At 52.6% G+C, this 13,357-nt stretch overlaps 1 protein-coding gene across 1 annotated transcript in view; it reads right to left on the bottom strand.

The window, feature by feature from the left end:
* PDGFRB (platelet derived growth factor receptor beta) overlaps positions 1–13,357 on the bottom strand; it is a 64,869-nt gene that overhangs the window by 34,317 nt on the left and 17,195 nt on the right. Inside the window, exons 2-5 of the mRNA XM_038414140.2 lie at positions 5,391–5,464; positions 2,982–3,278; positions 2,195–2,461; positions 847–974 (exon numbers count right to left, since the gene is read on the bottom strand). Coding sequence (XP_038270068.1) covers positions 847–974; positions 2,195–2,461; positions 2,982–3,278; positions 5,391–5,463 — 765 coding nt within the window. The 5' untranslated portion in view covers position 5,464. The remainder of the gene's footprint in view (positions 1–846; positions 975–2,194; positions 2,462–2,981; positions 3,279–5,390; positions 5,465–13,357) is intronic.

The following is a 13,357-nucleotide window of genomic DNA, read 5'->3' as shown; positions in this document are numbered from 1 at the left end:
GCCAACTGCGGGAGGGAGCATTGACCGGCAGGCCGAGTCCCCCCCCAGAGGAAGGATGGCCCAGTGGTTTAGGGCACTAGCCTTGGACTTGGGAGACCTGGGTTCAGTCCCTTGCTTCACCTCACACTCCCTGTTTGACCCTACATAAGCCACGGACTGCCTCAGTTTCACATCTGTAAACAGGGATTACAGCACTTCCCTACCTCCCAGTGGGGCTATGAGGTGTTCAGGTAGGATGAGGACCAGATATGTACCTTAGACAGACACAGGACGTGACCTTGCAATGTGGGGGTGCAATGGCTTTACCCAAAAGGTGCAGGGTTTAGCCCTACTGACTTCACCCCCACCGACTTCACCCCCACCCTCCAGGTAGCCAGGGCTGTGTGCTGCATATGCCAGCTAGGTCAAAAACCCAGGACTCCCAGCTGCTGTGGGGCATCTCCTCCCTCTTGGGCTCTGTGGTGGACGTGTGATGGGCTCACGGGCCAGAGCCCGACAGCAATTTAAACCCTGAGAGCTGCTCTCTCAGCCAATGCACCAAAGTCTGAACTGGGGCCCTCCAGAGCTAAATCCGTGAGTCTCAGAAGCTTGAACTAAGAAGCCAGACTCTCAAGCTGAGGCCTGTAGCAGACTCACAGACTGTGTCAGGCGGGCACTGAGGGAGACACGTGGTGGGTGGCCAGATGCCAGCTGTGCACCCCCTGTGGGAGCCGAGTCCTGGGGCTCCTGCCATGAAGGTGGCAGCCCTGCTTGACACAGATGTGGCCTTGGCCCGCTATCTCCTGGCACAGCCGGCAAGGGGAGGAGCTGCCAATCCATTTACAGAGCGTGGGCTGCAGCACTCACCTCCTGGCGAGGGTAAAACCAGCTGAAATCGACCACTTCGTTGCCGCTTACAGTGCACATCACGGTGATGTTCTCGCCTCGCTTCACCACGGTCTGCACTGCGCTGATGGAAACATTGAGGGACGAGACTAAAGAGGAGGGAGGGAAACAGCAGGGGGTGAACCAATGCTTGGGAGAGCCAAACCCTAGGCAGCTGGCATGCTGGGACCACTGCCTCCCACCATCATTTCTTGGCTTCCTTGTTCTCCCTGTCTGTCTGCATCCACCTGCTGTCTCTTGTCTCTTACTCAGCCTGTAAGCTCTCTGGGGCAGAGACGGCCTCTTTGGTCTAGGGCCGTGCAGTGCCTAGCATTACAGGGCTCTGGCCACTAGGCTTTAGGGGAAATACAAATGAACAGGGGATTACAATCTCAGCTGAGTTCAAGGGCAAAATGTCCCACGCTCCAACCAGCACGTGGAGTGAGGCAGGGGCATGATCTTAAAGAGATCCTGGGGAGCCCAGGGACCTCTGGGGAGCCAGGGAATTCTCCAGGGGAAGCAAAGAGGAAGCCCTTTTCTCGATGGAATCCAGCGTGGCTCTGACATGTTCCACCTTGTGCCCACTTTACCGCCCTGTGAGACCGTTCCCTTCCCCAGGAGCTGGAGCTGCGGGCTCAGCAGGGAAGGAGTGCATGGGCCCATGCTGAACACTATGCCTGCCATCGGGGCTTGTCATTAGGAACGGCTCAGGGCAGGAAGGACAGGGGGTCTGCAGTCCCGAGAGGAGAGCCTGTTCCTCTGGGGGCGCTGCTGGAGCACTGTGGTGGAAACTCAGAACTGAGTGAGCCCAGAGGCCTGGCTTCTGCTTTTATTTACCATGGTACATGCTCATTATGGCAAAGCCAATGGAGAGCCACTGGGGTAAACGAGGGCCAAATGTACCCCATAGAAAGCAGTGCCCAAATTCTCTTTCACCCAGGAAAGGGTGGGCTCTCCAGCAGGGCCACGGTCAGAACACAGTGGCGCCACACCATACACCAAGCCACAGCTCACATTGAGGAGAACAGACGTGATCCTGAGACAGAGAAGTGACAAAGGAGGAAAGAACGGGCACAACACTCCAGCCAACAACTATGTCTCCTCCAAGACTACACCTGTCACTTCTGTGGGAAAATATGCAGGGCAAGAATTGGGCTCCTCAGCCACTTAAAAACTCACCAATGACCCCCCCCTCGCAGACACCATCCTCGCAGCCAGGGGGCAGCTGAAGAAGATATTTAGCTGGAGAGAGGCTGAAGCTGCCTTTAGACAGATCAGCCCAGACCCCTCTGATCCATCCCACTGGGGCAGACCTAAGAATCTGGCTCACCCTGGATTCTGTAGACATAATACGCCTCAGAGTCTGCCTCCCGCTCATCCAGCCTTGCCCGGCAGATGTAGGTCTTGTCTTCGAAGAACCCCTTGAAGCCTTGTTGCCTGTCATAGACTGCGGGAATTGGGTTCTCCACCTTCCTCTCATAGAGAGTCACCGTGGCCTGGGGGTCAGTGACGCGGCACGGGATGGTGGCCTCGCTGTTGCCGGTGATGAAGATGAATGATTCCTCGGAGGTTGTGGGGAGGAAGACCAAGGAGGAGTCTGCAGAAGGGAAAGGGGGAAGGCAATCCAGTTACAAGAGAGACAGGAGAAGAACTTGCTTTGCAGCCCTGATTGCAACTTCCCATGAGCCACGGGATGGGACAGCACCTCTGCTTGGAGACAGATGTGCTGAACTCCCGGGACGTTTCTCTCCCAAAGCTGCTGGGGTTATTACTAGGGATATGTCCCATCGGGGCTGCGTGCCTTGTTTTCCAAGACGTGAGTTTCACTCACTTTTTCTTTCCAATGATCCTCTCCCACCTGGGGGCCTATACTTCTCCCGGTCTGCACCAGGCCCCTGCGCTGGAGGTGGGGGGCTGCAGGGGCACTTCGATGCAGATAGGCGACTCCAGCCTCCCACGCATGTCACTCATTCTCTTAGGTCCTGTCGTCCCCTGCAGCCCTACTGCAGAGCAGAGGAACCCCCCTCTACCATCTTCAAATGCAACCCCATCCTTCCACTGGCCTCCATCCCCCAGAGATGCACACAGAGAGGGGATAGGGGTGCTCTGTCCCCTACCTGGCACAAAGACATAGACAGCCTGTCTTTCCACGTGCTTCTGGTTCTGGGATTGGTTGTAGGTGCAGGCATACTCCCCCGTGTCAAGGCCTGTCACGTTCCAGAGCGTGAGCATGCTGGAGAAGGTGCCGTCTCTCCACTCCGGTGATGCGGCTATGGGCTGCGTGTCCCGTTCCCAGACCACCTCGGCCTCCCCCGAGCATGTCAGTGAGAAGTTGCTCAAGAGACTGAGGATGACTTCGGGGTCACTGGGTGAAATGTGCAGCTTGCTGCTTCCAGACACTGCAGCTGGCAAACCTAGGAGAGAGCGTAGAGAGTAAACCAGAGTGGGGCAATGGAGCCACTGAGCTCAGTGGGGGCTGGATCAGAACCTGGAGCAGGAGCATTTGGTTTGTAAGGTTAAGTAACTTGTTGTGGCGTTCAGGAATGACCTCACGGCTCCATCGCTACGGACTTGGAACTAACTGTTGCCACCATATGCTGAGATCCATACAGCAACATGGGAGCTCCCTCTGCCGGCTTCACTGCAGCTGTTAATACACTTGTACTCTTGCTGCTGCCACCCGGCCTTGGGTTTTCAGAACCGACCAGGGGATTTAGACACATAACTCCCGTTCATTTGATTGAGAGTGTGTGTCAAAATCCTTCAGAACCCGCCCCCCAAGCCATTCACGTTTTGAATGGAGCTCCCACACCTGTCATACCTGCCATCAGCAATAACCAGACCATCCGAATGAATACTTCTCTCTGGGATCTCAAAGCTCATTGCACTCTTTGATGCATTTAGCCTCCCAGCAACACTAGGCAGTAGCTAAGTTTTATTACCCCCATTTACAGATGGGAAAACTGAGGTCCAGCATGAATAGAACCCAGGTCCTCCCGACTCCCAGTGTTGCGCTGTACCTAAATGACCACCCCCCACATGTATGAGGTAACAGTGCACCCCAAGGGACTGTAGAGCTCAGTTTTCATGTGAACATTTGGGATGGGATGATACAGATGGTGAGTGTGCAAACTGTCCAGGTGTGAGTCAGGTGCTAGCCTTTGAAAACTTGGATGCTAAAAGTTTGTGCACTGAGCCAAATTCACCATCTTGCGGCGTGATGCCTTTACACCTGCCCTCGGGATCGTGGAAGGGAACTTTTGGGGTGGACAATGCTGTGAGAATCTGGCCAGGTGGCACCCGGAGCGCCCCTCACAGCCTGCTGATAGCTGTGCTTCCTATGAATCCCCTTGCTCTGGTTTATTTGCCCCAGAAATGTTGAGTTCAAGAGCTGTGTTTATAGCCAACAGTGCACGTGTCACAGAAATGACCCTGGCCCTGCTGCAAGTTCACCTCACTTCCTTCTCATTGAGAACCTCAGATGGATATTCTGAAGGCCCAGAAGGGTCCCGCGTTAGATGTGACAGGTCAACCGCTAGGGAGCTCCCTCCCCATCAGCTCTGTTCCCATGGGGCAGTGTGGGAAGAGACATGGATGAGGTTGGACCATGTTGTTTAACAAAAAACAAAAAACAAAAACAAAAAAAAGGGGAGCAAAAATAAACTTTCCAGGAAATCCCTTGGAAGCGATACAGAAGGCAACTTCTTCCTGAATTGTTTCCTGTGCCACTCCCTGTCAGCTCTTCCTTGCCGTCGGCTTCCTAGCTGCCCTCTTTGCTCAGACTTGCCCCTGCACACCTGTTCCTGGCAGAAGAAGCACCCTGGAATTGGAGGGTGCACACAGTATTCCATTCAGCGCCCTCCTGCCAGGGCTCCTAAAGCATTGCGCTCCCATTGGCAGGCGGGGTGCAGCTGAGGTGGGGTCTCTTGCTGAGCTACACACACCTCACCAGCCCAGAGCAGTGAAGAGAGAGAACAATTTTTGAAGCCGAGTTTTTGCACTATTGTGTATGTACCTGGGAGGGGAGATTCAGTGAGCCGGGGAGCCTGGAGCAAATGAATGTGGGGATACCTGCCTCATCCCCTGCTAGCGATGGCAGCTGAGTCCTGACTCAGCTTCTAAGAAGTGTTCATCCCTAGGGTGGCAGAGCACCTCGGCTGCACTTTGCAGCTCTCCCCACAAGGCTGCGTGAGAGACACGCATGTAGCCACTGGAATCCTCCTCTCGACACATCTCACATGCATCAAAGCCCTGCAGGAAAAGGAAATTGGGCCCTGATTTGGACCAGAAATGTGTGACACTAGCCCTTTAAATATGGATGCTGGTGTGGGTGTTTGTCTGCCTCTGTGTGTATGTGTGTGTGTGGATGTCTATGCATGGGACTGTGGGTGCACAGGTGTGTGTGTTCCTCCCAGCCTCACTGCCCCCCCCCATCGCCCTAATCATTCTATCCCCAAGGCAGGAAACGTCCTTGGGGAAATCATCCATCAGCAAAGAGTCACCCTCATGCCCAGCCACACGCTCACCTGCAAGGAAGAGGAGGAACATCTTCAGAGCTGGAAGGAGCATGGTGGGGTTCAGCTGCACTGCAGGCCGCATCCTGTCCAAGGCAACCCACAATTAGTGCAATGACACCAGAAAGGACACCTATGTCAGCCCCCATCTCCCTAACTATACTGTTACCCAGCCCTTCTCAGCCCCCAGACCAGCTCAGTGCAGCCCCCAGGTGTCTGCAGGGAGCAGGACCTTTTTATTCCATGTTTCCAAGGCACTTGTGTGTGTTTGAGGATGACGACGGGTCCAGGCTTGTGGAGTTTACTCCCCTTTTCAAGTCCCGCTCACTGAGGGCCCTAACCCCACCATCTGACCCCAGCCCCCTCTTGAGACCTATCAGGACACAGATGAATACACCAGGCAAAAGGACCCATCTTTGTTACTCTGACATCCCTTTGGCTGTTGACTCCCCTCTTCTGGATCCTATCCCTGGGGCGGTCTAGGTGACTCTTCCAAACACACAGACAGGGCCTTGGCAGTGAAACCACCAGGAGAAAACTGAACAGGGGCTGTGTCAGGGCATCCCTCACTGGCTGCCAGCATGCCAGGAGTGTCATGTTTCCCTCCAGTCTTCTGAGTCGACTGGTCATCTCAGGCCATGGTCCAACATGAGCTTCTCTCTGTCTCTCACTCTTAGCAGGCCTACCTAGTTTCCCTCATTCTGGAGTCACATAGAGGCCAACTCTAAAGCGTTGCTTGTGAGCAGGGATTTTGCTGAGTGTTTCAGCGAAATGTGTCACATCTTGCTCATCATTTTTTTGAAACCTCACTCCTTTGAACTGGACCAGCTGCAGAGCCCTGCTCTTTCTTCCTCCTTTCCTTATTCTCTTCTCCCCTTGCTCAAGGGTTGGGGAGAAAGGTGGACCCTGGGATCTTTTACTCCTGAAAAATCCAACTTTTTGTTGAAAAACAAATACATTTTGGGTGGTTTGGGTTTTCTTGCAAAATATTGAAAGTTTCGGAGGAAAGCAGACCTTACCACACAAATTCTCACTTTGTTAGATTCCTGAGTTTCCCTCCAAAATAAATATATATATATATTATGGTAAATTTTCTACCAGGCCTAGCTGTTGTGCAGTATAGGTGATGGGACATACGAAATCAAGTGATCTCCGTGTGCTGGGGCTTTTCCCCCATCTCAGCACAGCCATCTACCTCTGCAGATGCTGGGACAAATATTTGAAAAAGTGAAAGAAAAGAACGGAAGAAAGGAGTGGGGAGGAGCAGATGTTCCCACTGACCAGGAGGAAAGACAATAGGAAACAAAGGCCTGGGCCCTGGGAAAAAGCAAGTGGGAGAAGGAGCCTTGGAACTGAGACCCTGTTCAACAAACAGTGCAGGCTGCAAATCCCCTTCTCGCTAGCTGTTGGAGGGAGCCTGGCTCCTCAAACACTGACAGCAGGGAAGCTTTTTCAGGAAGGTGGAGTGGGGAGAGGGTGGCTGGATCATCTCCTGTCATTCTTTCAGCGTTGCTGTTCTCTTGGGCTTTCAGTGGTATCTGCAAGGTGGGCACTGTCCATCTCCCTCTGCTACTGTGGGCTAGTGCCATATGGTTCCCATGGTGAGTCCCAGAGATACAAGCAGGAGAGAGGGACACTATGGCGTGTTTCTCAAACTGGGGTCTGTGGACTCCTGGGGGTCTGCGGGCCCCATTGCTCAACTCCTCCCCTTCTCTACCTGCTCTGGTTCCGAGCGGGTCCCGGAAGTGGTATGGGGCCTCCAGGGAGGCTTTGCATGCTGCCTACTCCCGAGTGCCGGCTCTGCAGCTCCCATTGGCCAGGAACCACGACCAATGGGAGCTGCGGGAGTGGTGCCTGCGGGCACAAGGGCAGCATGCGGAGCCTTGCTGGCTGCCCCTGTGCCTAGGGGGCCGCAGGGTCCTGGCGGCCGCTTCTGGGAGCTGCGGTAAACACCACTGGGACCCCACCCCCCCACCCCCAATCCCAGTCTGGAGTCCCCTCCTGCACCCCAAACCCCTCATCCCTGGCCCCAGCCCAGAACCCACACCCCTAGGCAGAGCTTTCACCCACCCTGCACCCCAACTGCCTGCCCCAGCCCAGAGTCCCCTCCCACACCCCAAACCCCTCATCCTGACCCCACTCCAGAACCTGCACCCCTAGCCGGAGCCCACACCCACCTCCTGCATCCCAAACCCCTGCACCAGCCTGGTGAAAGTGGGTGAGGCTGGGGGAGAGCGAGCAACAGAGGAAGGGGTGATGGTGTGAATGGGGGGTCGGGGCTTGGAGAAGGGGTGGGGCAGGCATGGGGCCCCAGTTAAGGGACGGTGTAGGGGGTCCCTGAAAATTTTTAAATCAAAGTGGGGGTCCTTGGGTTGCTAAAGTTTGAGAACCGCTGCACTATGCCATGGTCCAAAATACCCAGGAGTCAGACCAAACCCTTCCTCCTGCTCTCAGACACAGTACAAGGTTCCCCACTAAAAGCCCTGGTGGGAAAACTGTCCACAACTCCCTGTGACAGGGAGGAGCTGACATAGACCATCTCACCCTGCACAGCCACTGAATCCAAAATGGGCAGTAACACAGAACGGACACAGAGCATGGAACCCCATTTCTAACGGCAACCCACCGCTGAGGCACACCTACCTGATGGATTAACAAGAGGTGGGCCTGAGCACCTCTGAACTTTGAGAAAGCTCAGATCCAGATCTGAACTTCACAGTTGCACCTGATCACTGTAATGGGAGGGACCATCTTTCAGCGGTGCTACCACTCACCTCGCAAAGCACTGGGGAGCGTTGGATCTGGAGCTAAAGAAGAGGCAAATGCAAAGGCAGCTCTCTGCTTGAGATGTCATTAACAGTGTGAACTTTGTCATGTCAGTATCTAAAGAAATAATGTTGTAGTTGCGGCACACAAAATGTTGCCAACTCTGGCGGTAGGTACTGCACCGATATGTTGCATCTTGTCCCTGTGGTTGTCCCTGTGTCTGCTTGGCGTTAGAGGGAAATGGTTTTGAAATGACGTGCAGTCATCCACTCTTTTTGTTTTTCTCTCGCTTTGGCTTGAAAATAACTGATTTACCAGCAAATCCTGCCAGGTTGCTGACTTATTCAGCAACTTTCCCCAAAGCTTTATTTTTCTTTCTTTCCTGCTTTTTCAGAGATATATTTCCCAGAGAGAGAGAGAGTCAGTGCACTTAGGGTATATCTACACAGCAAAGAAAAACCCACATCCGGCCCATGCAGACAACTCAGGCTCACGGAGCTTGGGCTGTGGGGCTATTTCATTGTTGGGTAGACTTCCAGGCTCAAGCTGGGGCTTGGGCCCTAGGACCCAGTGGGTTGGGAGTGCCCAGAGCTCTCCATCCTGAACTCTATACAGCAATGCAACAGCCCCACCGCCCAACCCCTAGAGCCCGAGTCGTCTGGGTTTTACTTTGCTAGTAGACACACCTCTGTGGAGAAGAGGAGTGAGATGTTGCTTAGGCTGCAGATTTATGTAACATCACAAGTCAAGTCCTCCAAGATTCCTGCCCTAATCCTGCAGCAGAGCGGGGATAGAGATATCGTTAGCTAGCCGTCTTTATATTTCTTAACTGTGCAGTAAAGGCCAAAACAAACAATTGGTTTTGTTCCACAATCCACCTTCAACAAGGTGTATTACTCAGATTTTAAGACCAGAAGGGACTATTATGATCACCTAGTCTGACCTCCTGTATTTTACAGGTCCCAATCTGTGCACTGAGCCCATAACTTCTGTTTGCGCTACGGCAGCTCTTTTAGAAAGAATCCAGTCTTGATTTAAAGAAGATGTAAAGACTATCACTATTAACCTCACCTGGGGCCTGACTTTGATCCCCATCTCTCATGCTGAGTAGTACTTTACTCCCTGAGTATTCCCTTTGATTGCAATGGGGGTCACTCATGGCATAAGGTACTACTTGCTACTTGATGTAGGAGTGTAGGGTTGGAAGGGACCTTGAGAGGTCATCTAGTCCAGCCCCCTGAGCTGAGGCAGGAACAAGTAAACCTAGAGCATCCCTGACAGGTGTTTGTCTAACGCATTCTGAAAAACCTCCAATGATGGGAATTCCACAACTTTCCATGGTAACTTATTTCAGTTCTTAACTATCCTTAGAGTTAGGACATTTTTCCTAATAGCTAACCAAAATCTCCCTTGCTGCAAATTAAGCTCATTACTTCTGATCCTACCTTCAGTGGACATGGAGAATAACTGATCACTGTCCACATTATAACAGCCCTTACCATATCTGAAGACTTATCAGGAGCCCCCTCCCCTCCCAGGGCTAAATAGGCCCAGGGTTTTTAACCTTTCCTCATAGGTCAGGGGTTTCTAAGCCTTTTATCATTTTTGTTGCTCTTCAATGGACTCTCTCCAATTTGTCCACATCTTTCCTAATGTGTGACGCCCAGAACGGGACACAACCCTCCAGCTGAGGCCTCCCCAGTGCCGAGCAGAATGGGACAATTACCTCCCATGTCTTACATACCACACTCCTGTTTATACATCCTGGAATGATAATTAGCCTTTTTTGCAGCTGCATCACATTGCGGGCTCATATTCAGTTGGGGATCCACCATCACCCCCACATCCTTTTCTGCAGTCCTAACCCCTAGCCGGCTATTCGCCAGGTTGTAACTGTGCATTTGATTGTGCCACATCCCAAGGGCAGTACTTTGCACTTGTCTTTACTGAATTAACATAGTTGATTTCAGAACAATTCTCCAGTGTATCAAGGGCCTAATCCTGTCCTCTAAAGTGCTTGCAGCCTCTCCCAGCGTGGTGGCTTCACACATTTGGGTTCACACAAGACATTTTTTGGTGGCCCCAGAGCACGGACTCTGGCTGGTGGACACTCTGACAATTTTTCCTAAAATACTTAATTAACTTTAGGAAAAACAAATAAATATGCACGTTTCCACATCCAAGTCATTGTAATTTATTTATGTAGAGCTTTTTTCAGACTCAATAATAAAAATAACGTACAGTTGTCTCTATTCTTTACTGGACCTAAACAGAATAGAAACGAACTAAGGTGCTTTGCACATTCTTCTCTTTTGTTGTTGTTTCTTTTGGGGTTTTTTGGCTGCTGGTTTTTTTTTTTTAAGACTTGCTAGCTAGTAAGTCTGTTCCCGTGAAATCTGATATTTGTAGATTTGTTAATATCGCTTTTCACAGCAGACTTACTCAGCTCTGGCAAAATGGGGGGAAAAATTAAGCTCTGAATGGAGAGGTGGGTAGGGGGGCAGTGGGGCTGGGGAAGGCAGCTGGGGCCATGGGGGGCGGGGGTGAGAGCCCGGGTCTGGAGCCCAAAACCCCTTGGCCGGAGGATGGAGCCCAAGGCCTGCGGCTGGAACCTAAAGCCCCATGGCCAGAGACTGCCGCCCAATGCCCCAGAGCTGAAGCCGGAAGTCTGAGCCCCACTGCCCCTGGGAAAGGAGGGAACTTACACTTGCTGCCTGCTCTTCTGGTGTTTATGGCTCCAGCGGGAGGCAGGGCCCAACCCTTACTGGTGTCCCCAGGGAAGGGGTGAATGCTTTGCTCCGCTCCGCCCATATAACTGCTCAGGAGACTGTGGCCATAAGAAAAAACCCCTGGTAGCCACATTTGAGAAACGCTGCTTTAGAAGCGTACGCTCCACTTCATTATCCAAGTCACTCATGAAAACAGTGAACACTACCAGACCCAGGCCTGACCACGGGTGAATCCACCAGCTACGTCCTCCCTGGAAGGGTGTCGGGAACTGGGCCTCAGTTAGAACACAGTTCAACACTGAAACAACACCAATAACATTTGCCCAAAGAGCAATCAGGACAGTGCTGTCAGCATACTCCTTTCTCGTGCCTCTGGCTGCCTTCATAGCAGGTCTTAATAAAACTGCTGTCTGCGAGAAGGCATTTCCATTGGAGATGCTCCCCGTACAGCGTACAGATGGTGACATCTCACTGACTGCAGTGACCTTGCCTTTGTTTATCCACTCTGGCAGGGCGAGAGGCGTACACAGACTCTTCCCATCTTACAGGAAATGCTTAATATCTTCTCCAGTTGCTTCACTACACAGCTGGCATGTTCTCCTTGGTCTCGAGGATGGAAAGAAGAGAGGAGGAGACACTGTCATTGAGGGAGTGTGTTTGGTTTTTATTTACATGGCGTCTTTCTTGAGGACAGAGTGTATTTTGTTATCCAGATTCATCTTGCTGTCACAAAGATCTCTCTCTCTCACACACACACACGCTTTACTGCCCAGCCAAAGGCTCCATGACACATGGATCCCATCAAATGTTGTCAGGTTTGACCTCCTCAAACTTAACCCAAATAATTAGCCCCAGACTTTTGCATTTGGAGATGGGAAAGTGTCTCAGGAAGTGGGCGTTGTGGTGACTTGGAGGACTGCCAGCGCTGGCAGTGATATTGCGACTCTTGTGATATTTGCTCTTTTTGTCCTCGCTCATCTCCTGGAATAAGGGTTAGATCCTCGGCTTTCATTGAAACACCAACAAGTTTCTAGCCCTGCTGGTTGCAGAGAAAAGCCTGTTCTCTGATCCGGGGCACACTAGTTCAGTGTCTGGAAGGCTGTAACACTTCCGTCTAATCTAAGTTACTGGGCTCCATAAAGGGGTGGTGGGGTAAATTTAGTGGCCTGTGTTATAGGCCTATAGTCTGGTGGCCCCTTCTGGCCTTGAACTCTATGATTGTATGAAAAGGCTGCAAATGCTCAGAAACCAGAAGGCAGATATAAAGGAATTGCCAGACTAGCTCAAACCTGAGGTCTGAGCCCAGGCCGGGCCCAGGCCAGCACCGGATGTTCCAAAGTAAGATACAGCCCTCCCCAGTCAGTAGGCAGATGTGCCGTAATTGCTCCCCATGAATCTCTCATCCTGGCTCCTAATAGAGGGTGATTGCCTGAAGCCCTGGTGCATGAGGTTTCATATCCCTTCTGCCCTCCAGCTGTGGGGGCAGTTTGGATGAGAACCCAACCTTTGCACCCTCTTGCCCCAGCCTGGAGCAGCTGAAAGGCTGTTGTCCACCTCTCCCGGCACCAGACTCTCCACCTAGTCACTCCGCTCCAGGGGGCTTCTTTGGAAATTCCACTGCCACCGGTGCCCCTGGAATGAACCGCTGCAGCCTCCCACCCCGGGGCATGGAGGAATGAGAGAGTGGGGGGATCTGCTGCCTTGGTTCAGGGCTAGGACACAGCTTTCGCTTCTCCCCTCCCCCAACTCAACTCTCCTTGCTAAGTGGGGCACCGGACTCCTTGCGTGCTTCCCCACAACTTTACAGCAAGTAGCCTTCCTCCCCTCCCTCATCCCAGCACCCAACAGCGACAGGGTGGGATTCAAACCGGCCGGACTGGAGTTCTCTAAACGCTGTCAGAGGCGTCCCCCCGCCACGGGAGATAGACGTGGTTCTGACCACGCCAGTGCTGCCCGGCCTCCCCTGCCCCCATCTCTGCCCCAGAGGACTGTGCGAAGGGAAATGGTTAACAGCCTGTCAGGGGAGTTTTTCTGAGTTGAACTGTTTATTATTCTAAAAGAGGAATTTGGCTGGGAGAGGAGGAGACGGGAGGTCACTCGGCTCTGGGATGCAACCCAGGCTGGACTGGAAACGCAGGCCCTTTGCTCACCGAAAGGCACATTGTCAGTCCGGTTCAGTCAATGGGATTGCACCCCCGTGGGCCGGTGCCGAAAGTGTCCCAATGCCTCCAGATTCGCTTCTTGCCTCGGTGCTTAGTTCCAAAACCCTGCCTCCCGCTATGCTGAGATGGGTCCGAACCGGGACCCCTGCCCTAAATCCAAGCATTGGGGATGTAGACAAAATGGGACCAGGATACAAACCAACCTTCTTCTAGGCATCTGCACAATGATTGTCATATTTTATCTCATCTCTAATCCCGTCAGGCCCTCCTGGATGCTGTACACACATGCCTCTGCAGTCAGCAAGCACAAGGCAGGGGTCAC

This window comes from Dermochelys coriacea, chromosome 8 (genome assembly GCF_009764565.3).
Source record: "Dermochelys coriacea isolate rDerCor1 chromosome 8, rDerCor1.pri.v4, whole genome shotgun sequence".
Classification (NCBI taxonomy): domain Eukaryota; kingdom Metazoa; phylum Chordata; order Testudines; family Dermochelyidae; genus Dermochelys; species Dermochelys coriacea.
This window is presented reverse-complemented; position numbering and strand designations above follow the sequence as displayed.